General features: G+C 43.3%; 1 protein-coding gene across 50 annotated transcripts in view; it reads right to left on the bottom strand.

Annotated features, from left to right (window-relative positions):
• The window catches only part of Map4k4 (mitogen-activated protein kinase kinase kinase kinase 4), a 150,466-nt gene that overhangs the window by 41,059 nt on the left and 82,267 nt on the right, over positions 1 to 27,140 (bottom strand). For all 50 annotated transcript variants that reach the window (XM_037200203.1, XM_037200206.1, XM_037200215.1 and 47 more), the window contains exons 4-12: positions 24,150 to 24,275; positions 22,804 to 22,914; positions 18,409 to 18,499; positions 15,209 to 15,339; positions 14,252 to 14,306; positions 12,876 to 12,954; positions 9,095 to 9,270; positions 4,635 to 4,707; positions 2,915 to 3,125 (exon numbers count right to left, since the gene is read on the bottom strand). In XM_037200203.1, coding sequence (XP_037056098.1) covers positions 2,915 to 3,125; positions 4,635 to 4,707; positions 9,095 to 9,270; positions 12,876 to 12,954; positions 14,252 to 14,306; positions 15,209 to 15,339; positions 18,409 to 18,499; positions 22,804 to 22,914; positions 24,150 to 24,275 — 1,053 coding nt within the window. The remainder of the gene's footprint in view (positions 1 to 2,914; positions 3,126 to 4,634; positions 4,708 to 9,094; positions 9,271 to 12,875; positions 12,955 to 14,251; positions 14,307 to 15,208; positions 15,340 to 18,408; positions 18,500 to 22,803; positions 22,915 to 24,149; positions 24,276 to 27,140) is intronic.

Below are 27,140 nucleotides of genomic sequence, written 5' to 3'. Positions count from 1 at the left end.
CAAACAACGCTTAGAACTGCTGCCAATTAAGGAAAAGAAGCCACACCTCCCAGGATCCCACCTAGTGGCTTCTGTTTGTGAGAACACCTGCCATCCCAGTGCCTAGTTCTATTTTTAAGGTCTGTTCTTTATTGTTTGAGAATTTCATACATGCATATAATACGTTTTAATCAAATCCATCCCCTCATTCTCACCCTTCTAATTTCCCTAACATCACCTTTCCTCTATTTTTTAAAAATTTATTTTACTTTTAGCAAATGAGTGTTTAGCCTGCATGTATGTGAAGGAGACCAACTCCCTTTTCCCCCCAGGGTACTCTTGACCAGGGAGAAATAAGGAATATGTAGATAGAAATATAGAAGAGAGAGACAGAAATACAGGATAGCTTGGGAGGGCCTGGGTCAAAACCCACCAGCCCCTTCTGTCTCTACTAAAGAGCTTTTTAAAGGAATGCCAAGGGGTAGAGCAAAAGACCTCCCCCAGCACAGCCAAGTGCAGACCATCCCAGACACCTGGTGATCACACACGTGGTCAAGCCAACCCCTAATGCAGCCCTGCTGTGTAAAGCAAGCTCAGATCTCACTAGAAAGCTTTTGTGGGCTCCCACATGTATGTACGTGTAACACAAGTGTGCTTGGTGCCCATGGAGTTATGAATGGTTGTGTGCCACATGTGGGTGCAGAAAACCAGATCTGGAGTCCTCTACAAGAGCAACAAGTGTGCTCTTAATCACTGAGCATCTCTCCAGCCCCTCCTCTATGTTTAAGAAAAGTGGTATCAGGTGGCCCCGAGTGTGACTTTACACTAGATTTTGAATTAACAGACTAATGAAAACATGTAAAGCAGACATCTCTAACCTACTAGGCATCTACTGACTGAAACAAAATGAGCTGAAAACTTCAATCCTTCCCGGTGCACTGTAGCTCTCCTCAGTGTGTGATCCTCACTGCCCGCCTCACAGAGAGGCGAGACGCCAGTGTCACTGCCACAGCCGGGATCAGTGTGACCCTCACTGCCCGCCTCACAGAGAGGCCAGACACCAGTGTCACTGCCACAGCCGGGATCAGTGTGACCCTCACTGCCCGCCTCACAGAGAGGCCAGATGCCAGTCTCACTACCTCAGCCTGGAAGCCACTGTCATCACTTGTGTTACAAACCAACTCTGGATGACCTCGTGCTTCACAGAAGGTATAGCCCCATAAGGTATTACCACCTGCCTGGGCAGTGGAGAGTGCCACAGAAACACAGTACTGAACATGGCTAGAGCCTTTCATTCCAGTTCCTCCAGTAAGCCTCCAAACTCATTCCAGTTTTCCCGTCTGCTCACAAAACAGCCGGAAACGTCTTAAATATTTTGAAGAGATTTGCAAGTAAGTTTTTTAAAGTCATACAAACACTGAATGATTTTTCACCATAAAAGTTCCAGCTGAGTATTTACCTATCTCCCTTAGTGAGGCACACACTGGTTGCCAAGCAGTGAACAAATCCACAGGATAATCAAAGCCACCATGCCAACATACACTGCTACATGACCTAGGCAACAGCATGTTTAGTTATTTAAACTAAATCCCACTGGAAATGTTATTACAGGGCTTTGGTTTTAATGATTCTTCTACTAGAAAAAAAAACAATAAAGGTGGAAAAAAAGATGTTCAAATCAAATGGAAACAGAAATGATGAATGAGAAATTAGGGGCGGTGTGATATTAAGTGAAAGGCAGTCAAGAAAAGAAAATCAAAACACTCTTGATTCTCAAGTGAATTGCAGGGAAACTACATTTCTGTGAATTAAAAATAAAAACAACCTATAAATAATTACATTGCCAATGCTGAGAGTATTAATGGCTTAAATGAACATGATGTGTGGGAGCCAGTTTTCAGGTTCCTCGTGACTCTACCCAGCAGGTCCACATAGAGAGGATGATTGGACCACGGGCCTGAGTGCAGGTGTCTGAGATGGTCTGCACTTGGCTGTGCTGGGGGAAGGTCTTTTGCTCCACCCCTTGGCGTCTCTATAAATACCCTGGGGCAGAGACAGTCAGGGCCTGTTGGAATAGGTTCCAGGCCCTCTCGAGGCTATCCTTTATTTTCTATCTGTTTATCTCCCAATCTAAATCCTTCTATCTAATATTTCCTGCTGTTCACACTCAAGAAAACTCTGGGGAGCTGTGGGGTTGGTGGGTAAACGCCCCACAATGATGCAACTGTACTAGTCTGCCATAGAACAAAATTAATCTTCTAAAGTATTCTGTTTTTCGAAGTTTTTACTCCGTTTTAAAAAACATTTCTCATGTATGTGTATGTGGAGAGTGAATGCATGCATGTGTCACAGCGCACATGTGGCGCTCAGAGGTCAGAAGACCACTTGCTGGAGTTCATTCTCTCTCTACACTGCCTAGGACTTGGGGATCAAACTCCAACTGTCAGGTTGAGTGGCAAGCACCTAAATCCATGGAACCATTTCCCTGGCCTGACATTTTTACTCTTAAATCTACCCCAAAGTTAAGGCAGTTGGAAAACAATGTTTTTCTTAAGAAAGTCTTAAGTGTCAGAAAAATAGCCAATAGCAAAGCAAGGTCAAGTCTGAGCAAGTCAATTTAAGCCCAATGGAAACACTATAGAAAGCTGGTCTAGTGCCATCTTCAGGATGATGGAGTTCTGCACCTCACAGTGCATATAAATTCAAGGGTTAGGCAGGTCCTCAGCATGTGTTACAAGGAACACACTTCTAAGGCTTCAAGGAATGTGAAACCTGCCAGTCCAGAGCACAAGCTTTCCTTCAGTTCTTTGAATTGCTACAGCATGGCATGTACCTATTATCTACTACCATACTACCTCAACAAGCTAGCTGGGGTGTGTGACTACCAATGGATATGAATATGGATACGGAAAAGATCAACGCGGGTCTTTTCTACCTCTTCCAGCCGCCGCCTCTGTTCTTTCTGCTGTTCAATCCGTTTCTGTCTCTCCGCCAGCAGCTGCCTCTTATACTCCTCCTGCTCCCGGAGCTGTTGCTCCTGCAGAAGCTGCTGTCTCCGCAGAGCCTCGGAACGTTCCTTGTTCTCCTGCTGCAGCCTCAGGAAATCCCGTCGCAGAGTCGACTCTCCAGGCACATTGACGATGGAACTGCAAGGGGAAGAGGACTATCAGGGCTTCACCATCACCTTGCCTCTGAGGGAGCAAACAGCATCGGCATCCCATTCCTCTTCTACACCCAGGTCTCTTAATGAGAACTTAGCCCAGGAGTCCAATCAACACGTCCACCAGGACAACTACGGCTACGGCTCAGAAGGCCCGCACTGTCCTTTATCATTTAGTCATATCTGAAAAGCCAGTCCTAGATGCTTGGTAAGCATTTCTATGTGGGACTCTCACATCAACTCAACAACACAAGGGTAGGCTGGCCTCACCTTCTTTCACTTCAATGGTCTCTCTTTGGCCCTCCTATTGTCCATCATTACAAAGAAACATTGGCGCTCAGCATTCCTTCACCCTCATCTGGCCAGCATCAAGCCTGACATGTATTCCCTGCCACCAATTTTTGTATGATCGGGGACAGCAGCAGGCCCTAAGCAGGTCTTACGAATGCACTTGGCACAGGAAACTTATCTAGCACTGTTCTGCTTTCTCCAATCCCATATCACACAGAAGAGCAAGAAAACACCCCTCCTTTAATTCCTTTATTATCTTATATGTGTCTTTCTATTTTTTTTTTTTTTCCAAGACAGGGTTTCTCTGTGTAGCTTTACGCCTTTCCTGGATCTCGCTCTGTAGAGCAGGCTGGCCTCGAACTCGTAGAGATCCGCCTGCCTCTGCCTCCCAAGTGCTGGCATTAAAGGCATGTGCCACCACCGCATGGCGCCGTTCTATTTTCTAAAAGCAATTACAGTGCTCATGAAATCAGTTCTAATTTCTCTGAAAATTTTAGTTTGAAATGGACTCAGGTCGTCTATTTAAGTTGTAGGATTTCTTTAGTAAAACCTTATGTCCCTCTTCAAACTTTTATTCCCAACACATGGCTTCCATGGGTCTCAACACATCCTTCTGTCTTCGTTTTGTTCTGTACTCAACCATGGGTAAGGCCAGCCGGAATGATTGTCAGGCAAACCCATTACTAAAGTAAAAATATAAAAGAGTAAATTCTCCACTCTCTCAGCTTTCTGCTTGACTTCACTACACTTTGGAAAGCCAGAGATAAACCAAGACACAGAACACTCCCTAACAGAGGAAGCCGAGTGCCGGTAATCACATTTGCGGTAGGCAAGAAAATGAAGCTTCTGGAAAGCGTCTTCAACAGAAGTCTTATGGCAGTTTCCAGAGCTGGCCTATGAGCAGGATGCTCCTTTGTGTGCAGGCCTGACTGTTCTGGCTGGCAGAGACTTGTTCCACCGTGCTTTCTGGAGCACTAAACGTCAGCAGCAGGATTTCCTCAGCCCCAGACACAAAACTGGGTTAGAAACAAAACAAAAACTAGGTAACAGTTTGGAGTGGGTAGCTGCTCTCAGAAATCTGTCAGGAGGCGAGAATGGCAGACTGAGCCCAAACAGCACTATCTGTTAGGACCCGAGAGCCTTGCGGAATGCCGGCATCAGTGGAGCCTGCTCTCTCCTAAGGCAGCAATGGGGGCATCGTTACCTTGGCTCTCCTTCCTGTTCAGGCACTTCCTCCTCTTCCTCCTCGCTCCCACTGTACTCATACTCGGTTTCATCTACAAGGCAAGGACAAGAAAAACAGGAGAGTTGACAAATCCTAACAGGCACCTGTATAGATAGGCAAACATTCCCAGAGGCGCAATGACTAAAACAAGATGCTCTTTGTGAAAACAGCTCTTTGGAGAAGGACTTGCACAGGAGAAGAGATGCTGGGTTCCTTCATCAACGACAGTAAATCCCTGAGTCGGCCACGTCCCCTACACAAGGGCTGGTCTTCCAGCACTGATAAATTCTCATAGGTGGGATTTTCTGTGAGAGAGTATTCACAAGAAAAACAGTCTAACAGCACCAACACATTCACAAAGAAACCTATTATAACAAATTAAATATAAATAGATGATACATATACAGATAGAGATAGGTAGACAGACAGGCAGGCAGGCAGGCAGAGATGGTAGATAAGTAGACAGACACTGAATTTAACTAAGGTAACCAAAATCACAACAAAATGTAATTACTTTCCCATTTGAGCTTTCACTGAGGTGGCAAGAGAGAAAGCTTTGCCAAACGGAAATAAAAGGAAACATTATGTATGCACTTGACAGCAGCAACAGAATTCAACATTCCCAGGAAACATCACTGAAGGGGAGCAGAAAGAAAGCAAGAGCCTGAGGAAGGGGAAGGGCACGGTGACATGCTGGCTTCTGGACATGACAGGGCTGTCGCAGTCAGGAACCCACTGCAGCTGTGGCTAACTGTACAAGACATGCACAAGACCATTCCAGCCAAAGTTCTGGCACAGACAGGGGAGGGGCTGGCTTTCCAGGCTCCACCCCTTCCTGAGGAGCTACAGGTAGCCCACAGCTGCTGGGGGGACCGTTGTCATTTCTCTTTGAGGGTGTGGCCTCAACCATGGGGTTTTAGAAAGAGCTGAGATAAAATTAAAAATCACAAGTAACTTAATCAACAAAATTATAGCAGAAAATATCTCAAACACAGAAAAACAAATGGACACCCACACACAAGGGGTATTTAGAATCCCAAATACACATACATGGCCAGAGAAGACCACTCCTCATATCACAGTCAAGGTTTCAAAGATACAAAGCAAAGAAGCAATACCAAAAGCTGTAAGGGAAAAAGCCAACTTACAACCAAAGGCAGAAATCTCAGAATAGCATAAGGTCTTTCATCCACAACCCAAAAAGCCAAGCAAGCATGAAACAACATAGTTCACACCTTGAAAAGAATTAACTGACAACTAAGACTAATGTTATCTTTAAGAATTGATGGAGGGGAAAAAAAGAATATTTCAAGACAAACACAAACTAAAGCAATTCAAGGCAACTCAATGTTTTTCAGCATGGCAGAACATTCTTAAAGGAAAAGAGAAAAAGGTTTCATGCACAAGAATACTAGAAAGAATACATTTCATGAAAGGAGCTGAAGAAGAAGCCAGAGCCAGGAGCCCAGAAAAAAAAAAAAAAATCAGCCATGTGCAACAGAGCAAACCAGGAAACCCCTAATCCTAAGAGGGAGGAACAAAGAAAAATTAGTAATCCAACCAACCAGAATATCCACTAAGAAAATTACAGGGATTAGCAACACTCCCAATAACAACGGTAAGCACAAATACAAAGACGGAAACTGACTGACTGACTGACTTAAAGCTCAAGGCCACTGTCTGTTGTCTCCGAGAAATACACTTGGCTAGCGAAGACGTCCGCACATTAACTGGGAGCTAGAAACCACCTGACCAAGCAAAGAAAACCGGTGGACAAGCAGGCAGAGCAGCTGCTGTATCTGATACAGCAGCGTTCAAACCAAAGTCAGAAGAAGTACCAAAAGCTAAGAAGAAAGTAGTTCATCAAAATCATATAACAACTGTAATGATTCATTCATCAAATACTGTGGCTGCCAATTTTCTAAAACTCATAGAAGATGTGAAAGGTCACATACACGCGGACAAAAGAGCAGTGGGAGATGTCAATACTCAACTGTCATATTTGGACAGTTTTTCCAGACTAAACACCAGCACAGATACTTTAGAACTAAACTACACCAGAAATCAACTGGACTTAGTATCTACAAATTATTCCATCTTCACACAGAAAACCTTTTCTAAAGTTGATTACATTGTAAGTCACAAAACAAGCCTCAACACACAGACAGGTAGAAGTAAGAAGACAGAAAAAGAATCCCTTTTATCGTACCAGACCACAGTGGAATACAAAGAGAAATCAACAGCCAGAGAAACCCTGGATCCCAAACAACACACTTCTGAATGAAGCAAATGAAAAAGATAGCAGTCTACTGACCCTTAGTGTACCCAGGGAGTCCTAAGAGAGAAATTTATTACTTAAGTGACCACATTAAAAATTCAGAGATCTCAAATAAAGCCGTAGAAAAATGAGAAGCTAAAACAAAATCCAGCACATCACAAGGAATTAAGATGAGAACAGAAAGTAATGAAACAGACATGGAGAGAACAATACACAAAATCAATCAGAAGATGTAGTTCTGTGAAAAGGTTAACAAGATTGACATAGTCCTACTTAAACCAACAAAAACAGTGAGAAAACCCAAATTAATACAAATAAGGGTAAAAAGCAAATTATTACCACAGATTCCAATGAAATCCAAAAGATCATTAGAGAATTCTCTGAAAACTTATATTCTAAAGGGCAGGAAGATATACAAGAAATTATCAATTTCTAAATGCCTACAATCTAGCACAGTTCACTCTGTAAGATGTAAGCATGTAGATAGGTCCTTAACAAGCACAAGACTTGAGCAGTGACTACAAAGTTCATAAAGACAAGTCCAGGATGGGCAGATGCATGGCAGGTTGTTGCCAAACATTTAAGAAGGATCTAACACCAACACTCTCCCCATTCCATCAAAAAGAAGGGAAGACTCTATCAAACTCATTCTATGAAACCAATATGACCACAAGCAAAACTGAATAAAGATATAAGAAAATAACATTAAAATCCAACTTCTCTAATGAACACTGGGTGAAAATTCTCAACAAAATACTTGCAAATTGTATTCAAGAATATATTAAGACTATATACTAGAACCAAAGTGGTTTTACCTCAGTGATACAGAGCTGTTCAAATCAACAAATATAATACATGATATAAATAAACTTCAGGACAGAGCTCAAACGCAGAAAAGACATTGGACAAAGTTAAATGTGTTTTCATGAGAAAAGTCCTGAAGAGCCTGGCATTATGGCCCACATCCATAATTCCAGCACATAGGAGGCTAAGATAGAATAAATATGTAGCTTAAGCAATAGTGAAGCCTCCCATAGATGGATGGATGGATGGATGGATGGATGGATGGATGGATGGAGGGAGGGAGATAGATAGATAGATAGATAGATAGATAGATAGATAGATAGATAGATAGACAGACAGACAGACAGAAGATAGATAGACAGAGCGAGCCCTGAAGAAGTTAGGAACATAGAGCATAAGACACTTCAAAATAGTAAAGACTATATATGACAAACATAGACAACATGTCTAGAGGTACAATATGGAGGAAAATGAACATATGCTCTAAAATCTGTAATTAGACACTAATATGGTGCTTCAAGTCCCACCCAAAAAAAGCAGTAAGACATAAGGAATAAAAATAAGAAAGACATCAAGGTTTTGCTAACCTCAGACACTAGGACTCTTATACTTAAAAGACCCTACAGACCACCCTACTTTGAAACTCTCAGATCTGATAATCACCTTTTGTCAACTTGCAGGATACAAAATTTAACATACAAACCCAGTAGCTTCCCTATATACACCAACAGCCAACTTGCTGAGAAGAAATAAAAGTACAGAGGCATAGCCCTAGCCAAGGAAGTGGAAGGTCTTTGCCATGAAAACTTTAAGTCACTTGAAGACAACACTGCATAGGAAAACTTTTCCGTGCTTAAAAAAAGAATCCAAAAGTTGATGCGGAACAGAAGCCTCTGAGTAGCCAACCCAATTCTAAGAGAAAGCGTGCAACTGGGGATATCACAATGCCTGACTGCAGATTATCCCTCAGTCACAGTGGCAAAGCACGGAGTGGCCCAAGAACCAGGCACGCATGTTCTCTGAGGCCCTCTCACACAATGTTCACATGTGTGTGTCAGTGTGTGGGTACGTGTGACACAGAGGGGGAGGTCAGCTGTTGAGGAACACGCACTCGCCCTGGTCTTTCACAGGAAGGCAAAGGACGTGTGGCAGCAAAGTGGAAGAGAGGACGGGAGGATGGGGAGGCCGAGAGGGAAAGCGGGATGGCAGGGAAGGTAGTGGAGGACCAGTAACAACAACCACCACCCTGTATTTAAAAATGTCAGGATGAAACCTTTAACACAAGTCTAAAATCCTGGAAAATTTATTCAGTGTTGTGTTGGGGGGGGGGGAGTGCAAATAAAAGGAGCCTTAATACCTTTCTCCCCTCTCTTCTTTCTGGTCCGGTCTATATGATCCTTCAGCTGGATTCGAACCTGCCTTTCATTAGGCTGATCCCTTATGAAAGGGTGTTTCAAAAGCTGCTCTGTAGAGGGCCGCTGCATATAATTCTTCACCAGGCAGCCTTCTATAAAGCTGAAAAACTTCTTTGACCTGGAAGAGGAAGTGAAACACATCATCAAACTTCTACTGCAAAAGTAAGGCTCCCAAACACTAGTCACAGCCTGAAAACTACTCTGCCAACACACAGCCATGCTGGGAGAACACACAGGAGCTCCGGACCGAGGGCGAGGGGGCAGGAGCACTAACGTGGCTTTACGCTCGCAATATACCAGAAACCGCTGTAAAGGAAGCCAAATGAAAAGGGAAAGAGTTTAAGGCTAATGTTACTCAGTATCTACTACATCATGGGGGTGGGAGAGGCAAGGGAACAGAGGAAGGGCTTCACTAGGTGGGGGTGGGGGACACAGACACATGGACGACGGGCCTGGGAGGACGGCACAGGCAGGAGCACAGATGGGGGACAGCTGTCTGGCATCCAGAAATCAAGAACAGACAGAGATGAGCAGAGGGCCTGCCTCAGTGGGCAAACGCGGGGCGTCCTGGACCTACTGACACGGCATCCAGTCCTGCACCGGTTGGACTCATCGGGTCCCAGTGCTTGGGGTACAAAGGCAGAAACAGCAGGTTTTTACTTTGGAGGGGGGCACAATAACGCCTGTCACCCACATCTGTGGGTGCCAGGAGCCACGTTCAGAGCTTTGCCCTTTTCCCATTCCTGGCCCAATGCATGAAGACTCAAACCCAGCCCCACCTTTGGTTGGAATATTTAAAACTGTATGGATGGATGGAGGCTAGAGATGGCTCAGCGGTTAAGAGCCCAGGCTGCTCTTCCAGAGGTCCTGAGTTCAATTCCCAGCAACCGCACGGTGGCTCACAACCATCTGTAATGGGATCTGGTGCCCTCTTCTGGCCTGCAGGCATACCTGCAGGCAGAACACTGTATGCATAACAAGTCTTTTTTAAAAATGTATGATCATTGGCCCAAGTTAAGTCATTCTGCTGGGTTATCTTTTGATACTCAGTTCTGTGACTGTCTCCTGGTAAGCCTTTCCTGGCAGAATCCCACCCTAAGTTAAGCACATTTCTTCTGGAGACAGCTGCAAGTCACAGTGTGTCCACTATAGTTTTCTTTCTTTGGTACAGACTGAGAAGGGTTCTTGATTTTTCAACTTGTCAGTCATGTTCAACAAAGGGTATTTGAATAAATTTTGTTGAATGAATGAGTTATTCATCTTTAAATTTAGTCCAGTTCTAATTATATCACTTCTATGAAGTATTCCTTCTATAGCTTATATTTTCAAACTATTTTTTAAATTCAACAAATATTTATATGTGCATCTATCTATGTTAGACTCAGTAGGAACACACCTGTGAAACAGAGTAGAGGAGAGTTAAGTGTACACAACAGCAGGTATATCATCAAACTTAGAGAGGAAAATAAAACAAATCAAGTACTTGTTATTTCAAAGTGGGAACAAGAAGACAACATTCAGGGTACAGGAACATGAACCAAAGGGCAGAAGGATCAGCGGCTAACGAGTCCCTTTCTGGGGCTATGACAAAAAGTGGGAAGAGAATGGAGAATAGCTCCGGGTCACCTCACAGAAAGGTCTGTAGTTAAAGAGGGACACGACCATGTATATAATCCGTACAGTACAGCATCCTAACGGATCACTAAACCCTGGACCCACTAGATCATTCATGAACCCACTAAAGAACCAGTGCGGACTCACCACACCAAGATTCCAAATACTGAGCCTGAGTTCTTAAATGAAAACACTCTCATGCACCATGTCCACCGGACAACACTTAGGAACCAACCATACGTGGTATATTCCTTAAAATCTATAACTGAGTTCTCCTGGCAGGTGCCATTTTGTGATAGCTGTTTGTCCAGAAAAAGTAACAGAAATTTAATCTGGGAAGGAAGACAGAAATCACAAAGGATGAAGCTGGCTACACTTTCAAATACTTGGATAAAATAAGAATTGTGGTGCAAATGAATCAGTGTAGCATTTTACCTAATTTAGTTGGAGAGAGTTTGGCTTAAGTACCCAGGAGGTATCCCTCACTATCTACCACTGTCTCTGTTAGCATATGTTACATGCAAATGGGTAACCAAAATCTACAAATAATGGAGACGGTGTGGGGTATTCTTCATTCAGAATACTGATTTGTAATTCTCCCAGAACAGACTCCTATTAATCAAATCTCACGAGGACCACCTGGTTTAGCACAAACTAACTAGTTCCTCCAGCCCCTTAGCTTGATCCTGGGAAGCGTCCACTACACACGTTTGGTGTCCTTGGAACTGGCTATCAACGATGCCCAGAATCATCACCTTTCACTTATTAATACAAGGAACTAATCCTGGCCAAAATCTTTGCAACTGTGTGGTCCTTCAGATCTCTCTAAACACTGGTTTAATGGAATTAAGCAATTCTTTTACTTAGAATCATGGTTAAAGAGTGCATAAAGAATGGGAAAAAATCTTGCAAGCAAAAGAAAGGTGGGAAAGGAAACGTGAAATGTGCTGAGCACCAGGACAGTAAACTAAGAGAGGAGGAGGAGACAGATGGGAGCATGTGTGTGCCTAGAGCTAAGGGAAAGGAAGTCTGCATGGTTCAGAAGATAGGCAACCAAGAACACGGCAGCCAGTAGAAACTGAAAGACCAGATCCAAATGAAAGGACCGACTGTGAGACCTTGGGCGTCTTTCAGAAAGAGTAACAAAATCTAAGAGGGAGAGACATGAATTAATTGGAAAATTAGTAAGATATGAAAAAGAGGAAAACGAAAACCACAGCAGTGAGGCAGGACTCAACAAGCCGAGAGCAGAAAGGGGCACAGAGACAGGCAGGGCTGGAAAGCATGGGGTACTTGAGTGCAGACAGGAACTACCAGACAACAGTCAGGAAGGATTAGGCAAAACTCTCAACTCCACTCCCCCAAAAAAGACACTGCCCCTACCTTAAAGAGTTACAACCAAAGCACATGTCTTCATAAGCTGCAACTCTAAACACTTTGCTCGGCCAGCCATCATGTCCCCTCATGAATGTCAGCATTCTGAACACAAACTCAGAAAAGCAGCAAGAAAGGGAGCTGGCTGCCCAGGGGCGAAGGACGGATCTCTTAACAAGCCCTTCTGGGATTAAGAGGGGCATGCCTACCTGCCATTTTTATCAACCATCATCACAGTCACTGCCCCCCCCCCCTTAGACAGGGGTGTTGCTCTTCTATCTAGATGCTTCAAACCCCTGGTTCAAATGGTCCTGCTGTCGAAGTCCTTCAAGTCATGGGGCTGCAAACATGCAGCATGGCCCCAGACACCTTTCATCAATATGAAATCTACTACCAGAGGACTTTGAACACATTTTTGTCATTTTAGTAGGAAAATGTTCTACAAAATACTACATTCAAAAGATGTATAAACATTAAAATATAATCTTTCCTCTACATTACAGGGCTTTCAGATGTCACCTGTCATTAGTGTATAATCTAAACAACGTATCAAGCACAACACCACAAAGAAATAGATGCACTTTAGATTGCTGAGGCCGCTGGCTTTTGTTACTGATATTAGAATGGTCAGATTTTATTCCAGAACAAAGGAAAAGTATGGAGGGCGGGGGGGGGGGGGGGGGGGGAGAAAGGGTTAGGGAAGGAACGATGGAGGGAAATCCACACACAGCTTACCATTTTTTTGACTTCAGCCTGGGAGGAGGGTTTCTGGGAATGAGAAACAGTGCTCTCATTGGATGCATGTCACAGAGAGCTGGGGAAAGGAGACGGCTTTATCAGTAAGGCACTTATTTACTCATTCTTGACTTCCAGGGTTCATTCACAAATAATCTGAAATACTCTATCCAAATACTCTGTCCAACTGTCATGAATGTCAAGTAGCTGAGAAGTCTGTTATGAATCCTAGGCCATACCTTGAACTTAGCATTTCAAAACAGCCAAACATAAGGAGAAAACCAACAATTCACAACTTCAAAGAGACACTGGAAAGTTTTCATAAATCAAAGATAAATATTACTTCAAATTTAAAAGAGGAAAATACTAAAGTCTTTAAATCACCTTACAGACTATAAAAAATGGCTGTTTTCATAAGGTTGGTCTAAGGATCAGAATGGCTTGTGAAGGCTTTCAGGATTCCAAACAGTACAATGTCTAAACACAGTACGCACCTTCAGAACCTCCACGAAATACTGTGCGTTACTACGGCTAGGGTCAGTAGGAAGAATATAGATAGCTGAGTGTAACCGGTGCTGCTTATTTTTGTAATTACGGCCTGTATTTACATAACTCCACTAGAGGTGAGCTCGGCAGACAGCACACCAGAATGTTACAATAGGCGAGGCCCATTTTCAGGAGAACTTATGAGGCAGCTGGGAATGGGGACTAGACTAGCAGACACCAGTGTCCCAGTGTGAAAGGAAACTGAGACAGAGGTCAGCAATAGGTCCCCTGTCTCAACAGCATAGAAGAAATAAGGGCCACGGTTTCTGCGTTGTGACTGATTTTTAACTGTCAATATGTTTTCATTCATTCAACAAATATTTATTCAACAACTATGTCTGAGGCACTGTACGGTCTTTGTGCATAAGCGGACCAGGAGAAAATGATGTGGATGTTCTCCTTCCTTATTTTCTCTACATTTCTATTACAACTTTAATCAAATACCAGCTTTATGATTGATCAATTTACTGATTTAACCCAAGGAAAAGCAAACTCAAATCTTCACAAAAAATTCCATAAATAAAAGATAATATCTCAATTTGTAAAGCCAAAATAAGAACAAAATTTTATGTTTCAAACAGCATTTTTAAAATGCAATGAATGAGCTCTTATTAATTTCCAATCCTGCATATGAATAGGCTACAGAGCCAGAGGGCCCTGAAAGGAGTCCTGGCTACCGAGAATTCCCCGTCCATCTACAGCCACTCTTGCTGGTGGGGCCTTCATCCACTTGCTCCGCCAGCATGGCTCTGCCCCCCAGTGGCCCTCGGGTTCCCACAGGTGATAAGTTACACTGAAGAAAGGGGCTCAAAAGGAAGGGAGCTACTCACGGGGGGCGCCTTCCGCCATCTCAATGGCTGTGATGCCGCAAGACCACAGGTCACTCTGGGGAAACAAGAGAAAATGTTCTAGATTCCTGTTTACCTTTCTAGACAGTCATACAAACGAAATAAAAGCATCCTTCAGGTGAACAAGCAAACATTACATCTCCAGCCCCAGGGACTATTGTCAATTACTTCAGCATGATGTTATTCTGACAATGTTGGAAAGTTTTCAAATTTTAGGTATATATTAATAGTAGAAAATCATAAAGTCTGCAATGTATTTTTTAAATACTTCAAATACAAAGAAAATTCCCCTGCAGCAATGGTTTAAATTAATCCTCATTAATTGGGTATTTTGCAACAAATACTGAGATACATGGGGAACAGCTGAAATATGAGCTCAATGTTAACATCATTAACAGGCACAATAACCATTAAAGCAAAAGTTTGGTTTTGTTGACAAATAAAACAGTAACATAGTCAACCTGAATCAGATTAAATATGGGTTTTATGCCTGGATTAAAAAAGTGCACTATAGTTTCAAGTCCCTAGAGGTCACTCTATAATCACTTCAATTTTTTTGTGTAACTAAGAGAAGTTATAAAACTCGTTACACAGAATACTATAAAATTCCAGAGGACACTGTTATAAATTTTGACAGTATATTAAAAAGAAACCATATCTGATTCTAATGTACTCTTCAAGCTAAAAAGGCCACTGGAGGAGGGCATGTCTGTCTATAAGCAATGTGTTCTCAGTGAGATCATAAATGAAGCAATAGACCAACAGTAACAAAGCGGTATCTTAGCACAGGACTGCCTGGAAAACCTGCATTCAACAGCCTGTGGTTTCTCACTGAAACCCAGTAGGTATGAGGGGTGTGCAATTCACAGGCAAGCCTCCAGTCCTCTGCAATGCTAAGGACCCATGGATGGCCTGGAGGAGCAGGTAGGTGCCTCTTACTCTGTAGTCATAGGTGGCGTCTGGGTTCTCATCACAGGCAATGACCTCAGGAGCCATCCAGTAGGGTGTGCCGATGAATGTATTTCTCCGTCCAACCGTCCTGTCCAGCTGGGCACTCACACCAAAATCAACTGAGGAACAAAAAGCAAGGGAAAGTGGAGCACAATTAACAAAGAAGAAACAGATTGTAAGGTGTCACGATAAACAAAACTAACACTGCTTCGTCAACTGCAGAACTCTTCAGGCAGACAGCACTGGAAAGCAACACCCCTCTCAGAGCAAGGACACCAAGACTGCAATGCAAGACCCCGTACCAGTCCAGAACCGAAGAGGCCTGGCCTCAAGTGCCAGGGACCAGCAGAGAGCCACTTACAGGAACAATAATGATGTTTGCACTTTAAAAAAATGTGTGTGTCAAAAGCAAGTGCAAATTAAAGAAAGCCCCAATTTTAGGAGCACGGACCTAAGGCACACCCTAGATTAGCTCTGCAATGCACTGTGGTTTTCTTGGAAAGAACCCAGGGAAAGGCTCCAGGTTGGTGGGAGCTGTCTGTAAGAATGCCTTTGACAGACTCCTGCTCTCCCCATCCCCAGAGCTGATTCTGCATACAGACCCAGGCTAACACACCATACGGTACCAAATAAAGGGAATCACAAATACACGAAGGGGCCAGTGAGATAGCTAAGCAGATGAGAGAGCTTAAAGGACCTCAATGTACAAACTCAGGGACCTGAGGTCCATTCCTGGTCCTATGTAAAGGTGGATGGGAAGAACAGACCCCAGTTATTCTCTGACCTCCACACATGGTGTGGCACTTGCACCCACAAATACACATCATGTGTACACACACACACACACACACACACACACACACACACACACACACACACACACCAAAACAAATAAACCACAATAAACATTCCCCTAAACAGCTGGGATTTCAGTTGACTTTTCAGAGTAACTTCTACTTCCCAGGAATTTAATGATGGTGGTCTAGAAGAAAGTGAATGGATGGGAGGCAGGGCAAGCAGAAAGCCCGCATGCTAGATGTCTGCCCATCAGTATTTGCCCCATCACCACAGCCCACACACTGCCATGAGCCCAGCAGGGGGGGGGGCAGAAAAGAGGAGCAGCTCACACAAATGGGTCTACAAAATGCTAAGACACCTGGCAGGGGTCACACATTTCACTTCTCTGTACAGAACAAGTTCAGGAAACAGTAGACTTACCTGTTGACTGTTCCTCAAAACACAGACAACAGAATCAGGACAAAAAGGCTAATAATTAAGCTTTCTAGAACCTTGGCTAGCAAAAGCAACCGACAACTGGGTAAGCACTGAGGGCATCACTCTCGGGGTCAGGAGGTCAGGGCATGGACACACACCACCAAGGACAGTGCAGGTGTTCCAGCTTGGCCCTAAGGGGACTTTCCACCTGTCAGAGCAGCTGCAGATAACCAGTTAGCACAGGCACTGAGGAAGAGAGCAGTGATCTGAACTTTAAAAAGCAATTTCTATGGCTCAGACTTTTGGGAAAGGGGGACAATAGATTGTTGAATGTACAAAGGAAAAATAATGTGATCCTTTAGTAGAAAAAAAGTTAATGCTGATTCTGTTTTAACAGAGTAAAATTAAATGAGAATAGGTTCAGGTGTGGCTAGGGGAGACAGGGAACACTGTGATCGTTTAGAAGCCACCTCTAGGAAATAGCACCCACAAAGACATTTGTCAAATACCTACAACTCTGAAGACAATATACCAGGTCCTAGATGAAAAGACACCAGGGATTAAAACAATCCTGGCTGCTCGACTCCAGAATATTCTAGTAAAGGAGAATGTTTTCTTTTATTTGAGAAATGCCATACGATCTCAATAGAATTATAAATTATCAACTGTACTATAAAAAGGGGGCAAAAGTCCAAGGTAGATCAGAGAGCCAGAGAAAACCCCTGAAAATAGGAAAAAATGGTAACTGAAAATGAGGACAAGCATTGCCAATGGAGAACAGTAAACGCAGAGGTCCCGGGGCTGGGCCTAGGAAGTAAAGGCAACAGAGCCACGTCCGTGACTGAGTGACCGGTGCTTCCGCCAATGCGTCTCAAAGCATCTTGATTTACTTTTTATGACTCTCTTTATTTATTTATGATTTCTTTGTTCTATTACTAGGAAAACTTCATAAAATTGCTTCCACGTTATAACATGGACCGTAGGGAAGAAAAAGTGAAGAGGGTCAGAGGATGGGGTGGGAAAGTAGCAGGGGCCAGATCCACATTTTTTAATAAGCCAGAGCAAGAAGTGTGAATTTTTTATGAGGCAAAACAGGCGATCATTAAGGGTGTCTATTTCTCTGTGTGTGTCTTTCTCTGTCTATCTCTCTGCCCTTCCCTCCCTCCCTCCTTCTGACTTCACACCCCAGGCTGGCTTCAAACTCACAACCTTCCTGCTTCAGCCTCCCAAGTACTAGGAATACACTATGCCAGGCACCACTCAGGGTGGTGTTTAAACAAGAAAGTAAAAAAGTCTGACTTTTCATGTCAGTGCAGGGCTGAAAGCGTGCTGCAGTCCTAAGTTCCTGGGTTTGGGCCTTGTGGTGGTTTGAATAAAATGGCCCCCACAGGCCCACGGGGGATTAGGAGGTATGGCCTTGTTGGAACAGGTGTGGCCTTGCTGGAGGAAGTACCCACTGGGGGCGGGCTTCGTGGTTTCAGAAGCTCAAGCCAGGCCTAGTGGCTCACTGTCTCTTCCTGCCACCTGTGGATTCAAATATAATCTCAGCTATCTCTCCAGCATCATGTCTGCCTACATGCTCCCCATCATGATGATAATGGACTAAACCTCTGAACTGTAAGCTAGCCCCATTAAATGTGTTCCTTTGTAAGAGTTGCCGTGATGTCTTTTCACGGCAATAGAAACCCTAACCACGATAGGCCTCATCAGTCCCCCTCCCTCCCTCAACGTTAATCAAAAAAAAGAAATTAAAGAACTCCATTTGGCTGCTCTATCCAGACAGAGTGGACTACAGAGCATGCGTGGGGAGGCTGGTGCCTGACGAAGCAATGACCCAGTTCTCTTACTCTTAAGGTGGTGGGGGGGGGCCACAAACATTAACAGAATGAACTTTTACAAAGTGTTCAAGGGCATGGCGTGGTGCTGCCTTGTACCAGGTGGTGCACAGAACCTCACACTCATCAGCCACGTACCAAGTTTCACCTCCGCATTCTCCGTCAGCAGCACGTTCTGTCCCTTGATATCTCGGTGAATAACGTGGTGAATGTGCAGATGTGCCAGTCCCTGAAAAGGAAAGCAGAGCTGAGTTTCAGTTCTCTGTCCCTGCGAGTAGACAGCCAGGAACACCCTCAGGAGTGAGGTGCACACGTGGGCCAAGGTTTTGTCACCCACATTTAGAACATGGAATTTACCCTTGGCACATCCCCAGGAAGGCACTGCCGGCATACAGCTGCCACACACACAGAAAGCAGTGGGCTGGGTTTCCCCTCTGGGGTGGCCATAACCCCTTGCGAGTTGTGCCTCTGAGTTGGATTGCCAGCTCCAGTTGTTCTGCCATAATTTGTGCTATTTGTGTACAGGATAGCTCCCTTCCCACGGCAAATGTCTATCTTTCAGTGGGTAACCTTGTGAACTTATCTGAGCTAGACCCATCCCGGGGGAACAGCAAAGAATTAGAGAAGGGTTTAAAATCTAGTTCCTAAAATGCAGGCCTGTCTTCCCACCACACAGAACAACCGTTAAGTGCTGATATGCCCCACTTCCATCCAAATGTGAGATAATTCTGCCACCTTGAGCCTTGTGCAGGAATAAAATACCTTTCTTCCCTGGGAAAACAAGCACTCCTGGCATAGAGCACGTTTTGATGGCCTTGTATCTAGATGGAGCCCAACACCATCTCTCCAGAGGTGGTAGGAGACACCACTGCATCCACTGTGTGTGGTGTGAAGGCATCAACACACCGCTGCCACAACTTATTTACCCTTCTCTTCCTGCCTCGAGAAGCCACACCCCAGAACATGTCTCCTTAACACACAAACAACCTATTGATTCCGAAATGCCTCAGAACTACTTGTAAGGGGCTTGATTTTTTCCATATATATATAAAATAAAAGGGGGGCTGTGGTGGTGGTGGAGGCAGGCAGAGTCTTTACTGTGTAGCCCAGCCTGACTTTAAACCTGAAAACTCAGCTTCGAGTGCTAGGACCACAGGCCTACGCTATCAAGCCTCACTTTCACCATTCTGCCTGCAGCTCTAGATCACTACCTTTTCAAGCGTGGTGGGTTCTAAAGCCATCTACTAATCTGCCAGTGAAACAGACCACAGCGTATGTGATACTTATCTATTCATCATCTTACAAGGTGTAGTGATCATACAAGGAGGCTGTGATGGGCAAAGGCCTGAACAGATGGCTCTTCAGTGCTCTAATGGAAGCACCTCCCCCTCCCCCTCCCCCTCCCAGCATGCTGCTATCCAACACTGAAAGAGCCAGCTGAAGTCACTCCATCCTCACAGAACTTCTACTTCGACGCTTCGGTTCACTTTGGTTTTTTAACTTGCATGAACTTCCTGTTGACCCTCCACATCTTCCAACCAACACAAGCAGCCCCGTCTCCTCACACAGTTATGGCTTATGTGCAATCCTGCACACTTCCAGCAGCAAGTATGGGAAACTGTGCCCGTTTCTCAGTCCATACTGTGGAAGGATCACTGCTTCTACTCAGAAAACAGTTCATAATACAGCTACCTTGAAGTACACCTACTTGGAACAAACAAGAGAACAAGAATGAGTACATGTCCTTATAGGAAGCACCTTGGGAGCCAAGCCTGAACTAAGGGAAAGACTCCAGGTCCACAGCTACTCCGGAAACAGCCTGTTTCTAACCAAAATCAACTCGGTCGGTCAGTGTTTCTGCACTAGGAAACAGTTTTCTTCTAAGTCTACCTTATTTGACTACCTGAGACAAATGAGCGGTCAAACTGCTCCTCTACACTGGTGATGTAAAGTCCTAAGTTCTCGTCTTCAGTATGAAATAGTGCTTTCTACCAAAACAAGAAAACTGCTGCTTAGAACGTGAGTGGGCAGGGAGGGACCAAACGGTTTTGCGGTAAACCCGTGGCCCTCACTGTTTCAGCAGACTAGCCCAACAGAGTTTACCTCTGACGGCTGCGGTCTACAGACTTAGGACCCTTGCCTGGTCTAGTCCTCTCTAATATCTGAAGGGGTGAGGAAAACTTTTCCACAGAGAAACCAGCTACTTCCAACAACACGTGAGAGCCTAGATGGGCTGCCTTTTACATGAGACCTCACCTCCATCTTGCTTCTCTGCTTTCTCTAACAATACTAACACAACGCCTAAAACAAACACCAGAGCATAATAGAGTTTTGTTTTGAACTAAAACTCTTGCCACAGAAAATTGTTACTGTACACGGCTCCTGAGTGGAGAAGGTTCTTATTAAAAATGCTCACTGAGAAGGAAACAATCAGCAGCATTTCAAAAGGATGGCATTTACCACCACACTGACTAGAGACAGGAGCAACCTGGTCTTCCCTTCAGTGCTCCTGAGGTCAAGAGTGACAAAATGCTAAAACAAACACATTATACTTGACAGGTAAACTGTTTCCCCCAGGTATATAAAAAGAGGTAACTCATCTTTGATGTCTGAGATACCTCTTCTGTCTATAACATTCTGCTAAAAGCACAGATTTCTCTACTTGAGAATCTCTTATCTGCCAGGCATGTGCTCTACCCCTGAAAGTGCAGCACACAGGAAGCCACGGCAAGAGCCCACAAGTCTAAAGCTACAACACACAAGAAAGGTATGTCTATTTCTGAACAGAATGGTATCCATCAAGCTCCTCAAATCTATACCTAAGCAGCTCTACGATCCAGCCTTTGTTGCTGTGCCCTGCCAATCACCACTGAGCCCATACAGCAGCAGCAGCAGCTTTTCCCCTTTAGGTTCTGTAATAGCCATAAAAGGTAAGCATCTTTTAGGCCAGCCTGGTCTACAGAGTGAGATCCAGGACAGGCACCAAAACTACACAGAGACATCCTGTCTCGAAACCCTCCCCCCAAAAAGAAAGAAAAGCAGCACCTGATATCTTAATAAGGACAAGTCTGAGTAATTATAAAAGTATGGCTCTCCTACCATCAGACTCCCTACCTCACATTGGTTTGTGAAGGAAAATTTTTGGAAGGCTCCATAAAACATATGAGCAAAGAGAAATTAAAACATTTCTCTAGGAATTCTAGTTGGCAGTTTTTAAACTTGCAGTCTTCCATGAATCTTAAATATAAAAAGTAAATTTAGTTACAATAAAAAAAAATGACTAACGCGTTACCAGACTTTAGTAGGGAAATAAGTAAAATTTCAATGTTAAGTTCAGAATCTTTATTTTTAAAATATGGAGGATAAATCATAATGCAGCCAATTAATCTAAGTATTCAATTTAGGGATGAAGGGAAAAGAAAAACTAAGGCAGCGGAATGAGAGACATCCTTTAGCAACCCACATGCAGCTTTCACATATGAAGCCCTGGAAACCCCCGTGTGTTGTCAGGATGGCTTTGCCACGGAAAGAAATCATTGAGTGGCTAAAAAACAGCGATTCAGAAACTTGCTCTGAGCTCATTAGCCATCTTTGCAATTGGCTGTAAAGAACATTAAGCATTAGGACTCTACTTCATAAATATTCCAAGAGATTCGAATAGCTAATGCCAAAATCCACTGAAGATTTTGGAAACCAGCACTCAGTAATATTAATATTGATCTGTAGCCTCTCCCCACGCTGCCTACAGACACAACAGTTCAGGCTCATTTCTCATCTTCTTCACCTCCATCACCTTTAAATGGCAAAGGGAAGGGGCTACTAGGTACTCTCATAATAAAAACAAAGACAAACTCAGAGAAATACAGTTACCCTTGGGTATATCTGGAGACTGCTTCCAGAGTACCATAACCTCATCCATATAAAATATGAGCATGCAGTCAGGCAGTGATGTCCTAGCACTTAGGGGACAGAGGCAGGTGGATCTCCAGGCTCGAGGCTAGCGTGGTCTACATACCAAGTACCAGGATAACCAGGACTACATCAAGAAACCCTGTCTCAAAAACATCAAATTAAATAGATATATACATATACAGACATATATGAGCATGCTCAAGTTCCTCCTATTATAATGGTGCAGTGTTTGCATATAAGTTACACATATTCTCTTCTTTAGGTCATGTTCATAATATTAGGATGGTATAGCTGGTATACTGCATTATTTATGTAGTAATGACAAGGAGGAATCTGTATATTCTGTACACAGCAATTTGTTTCAAGTGTTTTCCAACCACACAAGCCAAACTCGCAGGTAGGAAGTGCTACATCCTTGTTTGTTTGTTTTTTAAAACAAAACATTCACCCCTTTCAGAGTGGAAAGTTTCAAACCATGATGTAGAATAAACTACTAACAAGGTACAGAGAATCCTTGGCTATCGAAATGGATAATTACCTCTCTATGTGGCATACACCCAGGATTCAGGTGAAGATGGAAGCATGAGGTCAGAATGCAACACTTCACTTTACTTTCCTTACCCTGAGGATTTCTCTGGAGATGTAAGCAATCCAGTCTTCTTTGAGTGTGTTCCCTTTGGTGTTCTTCACAAGGTCTGTGATGGACCCAGCTCCACAGAACTCCATCACAAGCTACAGGGCAGAGAAGACAGATGGAAACAATCACACCCCAGACTGAGTACGCATCCAAGTCAGAACACACAGTCCCGTCACCTGCTTCCCTCAACACCTGGGCACACGCATGACCATGGTGGACGCATCCGAGTAAGAACAGGTTGCTTTACAGAGAGTAGATTCACACAGTCCAGGAGAATGAGCATGCACACGTCTGGGTGGCAATTTTCATGTGTTTCTTCCCTCCCTCCCTCTCGAAGAGCATTTCGCTGGTCATTACTATCAAACTACCAGAAGTCAGTATTCCAGAAGTCCTTCCTTGAGATGTGCTGTTTTTCATACACCATGATCTTCAACTTTATTTCATAATATTTCCTATTAACTGAGTTTAAATCAAAAGGGAAATGGACTTTTAAGCAATTACATAGTTTTGAAAATACCTATCTGTAATAGCTAACCACAGTAACAACTACGCTTGTAAACTTCCTTCGTGGATTGTTGGTATTATTTCCCAAACTACTAGGTTCTTTCCAGAAAGTCCTTGCCTATGCCTGTATCAGTGTTCCCTATGTTATCCTCTACCAGTCTCACAGTTTCAGATCTTCCATTAAGATCTCGGATCCACTTTCAATTGTTTTTGTACATCATGAGAGCTAGCAATCTTCTGAGTGACTTTCCCCAGAGTCATCTGTTTTAGAAGCTGCTCTCTAATGTATGCTTCTGACATCTTTGTCACACATCAATAGCTATGACTGTGCAGATTTGCTTCCCGGTCCTCAATTCTACCCTACTCTTCCTTTTACCTCTCTCAGGTCGGTACCAAGCTGCTAATGTTTTCTTTTAAAAATCATTAAAAAAAGCTATCAATCTATCTTCTTGCCTTATAAATTCAACACCCTCAGTTTAACTCATGCAGCTCACACAGATGACTCTCTCAATTATCGTTTGAATATAACATTTTTGAAGGTTGAATACACTGGAATTTCCTGTTCATAATAAACTACTATCATCGATGTTACTAATGAATGGCTGACAACATCACAGTTTCTTGAGCTTTCTATGAAACAGCTTTCCTATAAATGGCCTCCATTCCCGACCTCCTTGCCATAGTACAGACATAGGACAGGGAAGCTTAAGGATAACAAGCCCCTCTGGTTTTGTTTTCTTTCTCCGTGGTCCCTGTGAAGTCCTTAATTCCCTTAGTACAATAACCACAGACAAAGCACACCGAAGGCTCGCAAGCATCTACCTACCCAGAGTTGGTCATCATGTCCTGGAGGGCTCTTTTTAATGAAAGCACCATAGTATGTTGCAATATTCCTATGATGAGAATATTTCTTCAGCATATTTATCTCCAGTTTAATTTCTTCCTCTTCATCCTGAAGAAAAAAGTAACAAAACATGTGGCTTCTGAATGATTTGCTTTCCTCCCACACAAGCAAACGGACAGTGACAGGAGGAGCATACGCTCCCTCCATTCTCAGCTCACCCTTCTGAATGTGACCACGAGAAATGAGAGGCAAAGAACAAGTGTGAGAAACAGCAGGATGGACCAGGGCAGAGTTCCAGCCTGATCCCCCACTACCTGTGACCTCAGGCTAGTTACTCTAGTTCTAGGAGGCAGTTTGCTCAAGTGAAACAATACCCCCCACCCCATCACCCAACCCGCCCACCCCTGTGTAAAAGGTAATTTGACTGATACTATTTCAATTAATCATTAGGAAAGGCTATTTTCTCCTTAGGAGACATTTAATGAATACAATTAAGAACAAGTTTGCAAAGTATTAGACAGGTGACAACACACGACTTCCAGGGGTGGTGTACTAGGTTGCACTCGGGGCCAACCTTGTACACAGATTGTTTCAGACTAAGCTCTTCCTTGTGCCTGCTCCTATATTAGTAAGCTGAGCAGCAGGAGGAAAGGAAAGTCCTTGTGAGAAGATAGGAAGAGGGAGAAGAAGGAAACAGATAGACATACAGGCACAAACAGGTAAATCAGTTGTCCTGTAAGTGATAAAATGTGAGGAGTCCCAGTCTCCACCTCTCTCCCACACACTTGGGGAAGAAAGTGAAGCAAGAGCATGGCCATTTTATTCTGTTACCTGCTGCACATACTGACAAACCTCCTGTAAGAGGGCAGATTAAGAAAGCTCTCTAAGCATCATCCAAATAAAGGAAAATTAGAATTAAAATTAGAAAATCATATGTGGGGTGGGTGGGTGTGAGTTTGTGTGTGCACGCAGGAATCAGTCTTGTGGTGAGAAAGCACGGTGTAAGTTCTTCAGGTAAAATTCATGATCAAATTTCTCAAATTCTTTATGCACGCCATTGCTGCAACCTCCTTAGACTTCCGCACAAACACACCCACTCTACATTCTCGTTCTTCCCTTCTCGTGGAATAATTTGAGTAATATACAGGTGTGTATACATGCACATCCAGTGAAGCACAGGAGAGTACCCACGAATGTGCATGTGTGTATATGTGTACAGGCACAAAGTCTGAAGACATCAATTGCTTTAGGCAAGCATCAACAGCTTTCTTAAAGCCTTAAAGAAGGAAAATTTTATACTCTATCACTACTATACTTTAAAATAAAAGATAACTATCATTAATTAGATATTAAAAATAAGATGAAAGAAAATAGAAGAAAAATACTAAATACCATTTCAGTTATACATTTTGCTTTAGAAACCAAATGCCTAAGAAGGAGTGCAGTCATCTTAAAGCAGTGATTTTAAGGATGGCAGATCTCCTCCTGGGTATCATTGCCAAAAACAGATACGTTATATCAAAGACACAGATACTGAGATGTTGCAGAACATTCTGCAAATACAGTGATCTTGTAACTTCCATAGGAGACGACTATCAACAAAGCAGCAGAGTGGTCAAATATAGGCTCTATAATGACTCTCCTCTGAGCCCTGTGCAGAGAAAAATCATACCAAATGTGTATCACTTCAACAAGGCATTCAAACATGGTCATGTTCAAAGCAGCAAGGGAAACTGGGATAATAATTATGGTTATAGTAACTATCTTAATTCTATACACAACTAGCATTTAACCTGGCTGATAGAGGAAAAAAAATGCTATCTGAATTTTGTCTTCAAAGGAACTTTATATTAAAACAAAAAGGAGTAATAATTAACAAAAGCAGAAAGAAATAAGTCCCTAACAAAACTAAGAATTCTGGATTCAGAGAAAGGCTTTAATTGTGTCCTTTATCTGTACATGCACCTCCTGTGTACAGAATAATATACATGAGGCAAGAAAAGGTGGTAAGTCTGTAGGCAAGGAACATTTGTGGCCTGCTTACAAAGCCATCTAATGCCGCTCCTGGAACAAGGGCCACAGCTAAACACATGCTCCAAAGAGCCAAATATCCTGTTCCTCACATTAGATGTAGCCAGGAGATCATAAAAGAAACTAAAGATCTGATCTATTTTTATTTAAATTAAAAAACGATAGCCATATAGAAATTTGGAATATTTAAAAAAAAAGTACATAGCCAAGTGTGATGGGCACACCTTAAATCCAAGCCCTTTGAGGCCAGCTCCTTCTACATACAGAGTTGCAGGCCAGGGATACACAGTGAGATCTTGTCTTTACAGAGAATAGATATACAAAACAAAAGAATACTTTAAAGGTAGGAAAAAGTGAAAACACTAACTTTGTTTTACAGTTCAATCGCCCGCCAACCCTCAGTTCACTGCTGTGCGAGCTGTCCTGGTTTAGAGACGTGGTTACCCATATATCCCCACTCCCCACTTCCTCCACTCTCTATCTTGCTTGATTTTTCCCAGGGTCATTGTCCCATCCCACTAGACAAGAGATTTTACTTCTTGGCTGAGAATAAACACTACCCAAGAGTCTCCCATCAGCAGCTCCCTGAAGAGTAATTAAGAATCCGAACAGTCTGACTAGCTGCACTGCACTTTTTCCTTTGAGTAACAGCAATTCTTTCTAGGATCTAGCTGTTCATCGTGTTAAGAAGTCAAGAGCTTCCAAAGGTACTTAGTTCCATAACCCACTGATTAAAAAACAAACGTGCTGTGGGATGTTCTGTATGTTAAATGTGTTGCTCTGATTGGTTAATAAATAAAATACTGATTGGCCAGTAGCCAGGCAGAAAGTATAGGCGGAACAAGCAGAGAAGAGAATTCTGGGAAGTGGAAGGCTGAGGTAGAGAGACTGCCAGCTGCAGCCAGGACAAGCAACATGTAAGATACCGGTAAGCCATGTGGC

The sequence above is a fragment of the Peromyscus leucopus genome, chromosome 16_21 (genome assembly GCF_004664715.2).
Source record: "Peromyscus leucopus breed LL Stock chromosome 16_21, UCI_PerLeu_2.1, whole genome shotgun sequence".
NCBI classification, from domain to species: domain Eukaryota; kingdom Metazoa; phylum Chordata; class Mammalia; order Rodentia; family Cricetidae; genus Peromyscus; species Peromyscus leucopus.
The sequence above is the reverse complement of the archived record's forward strand: the minus strand, read 5'-3'. Positions and strand labels throughout refer to the sequence as shown.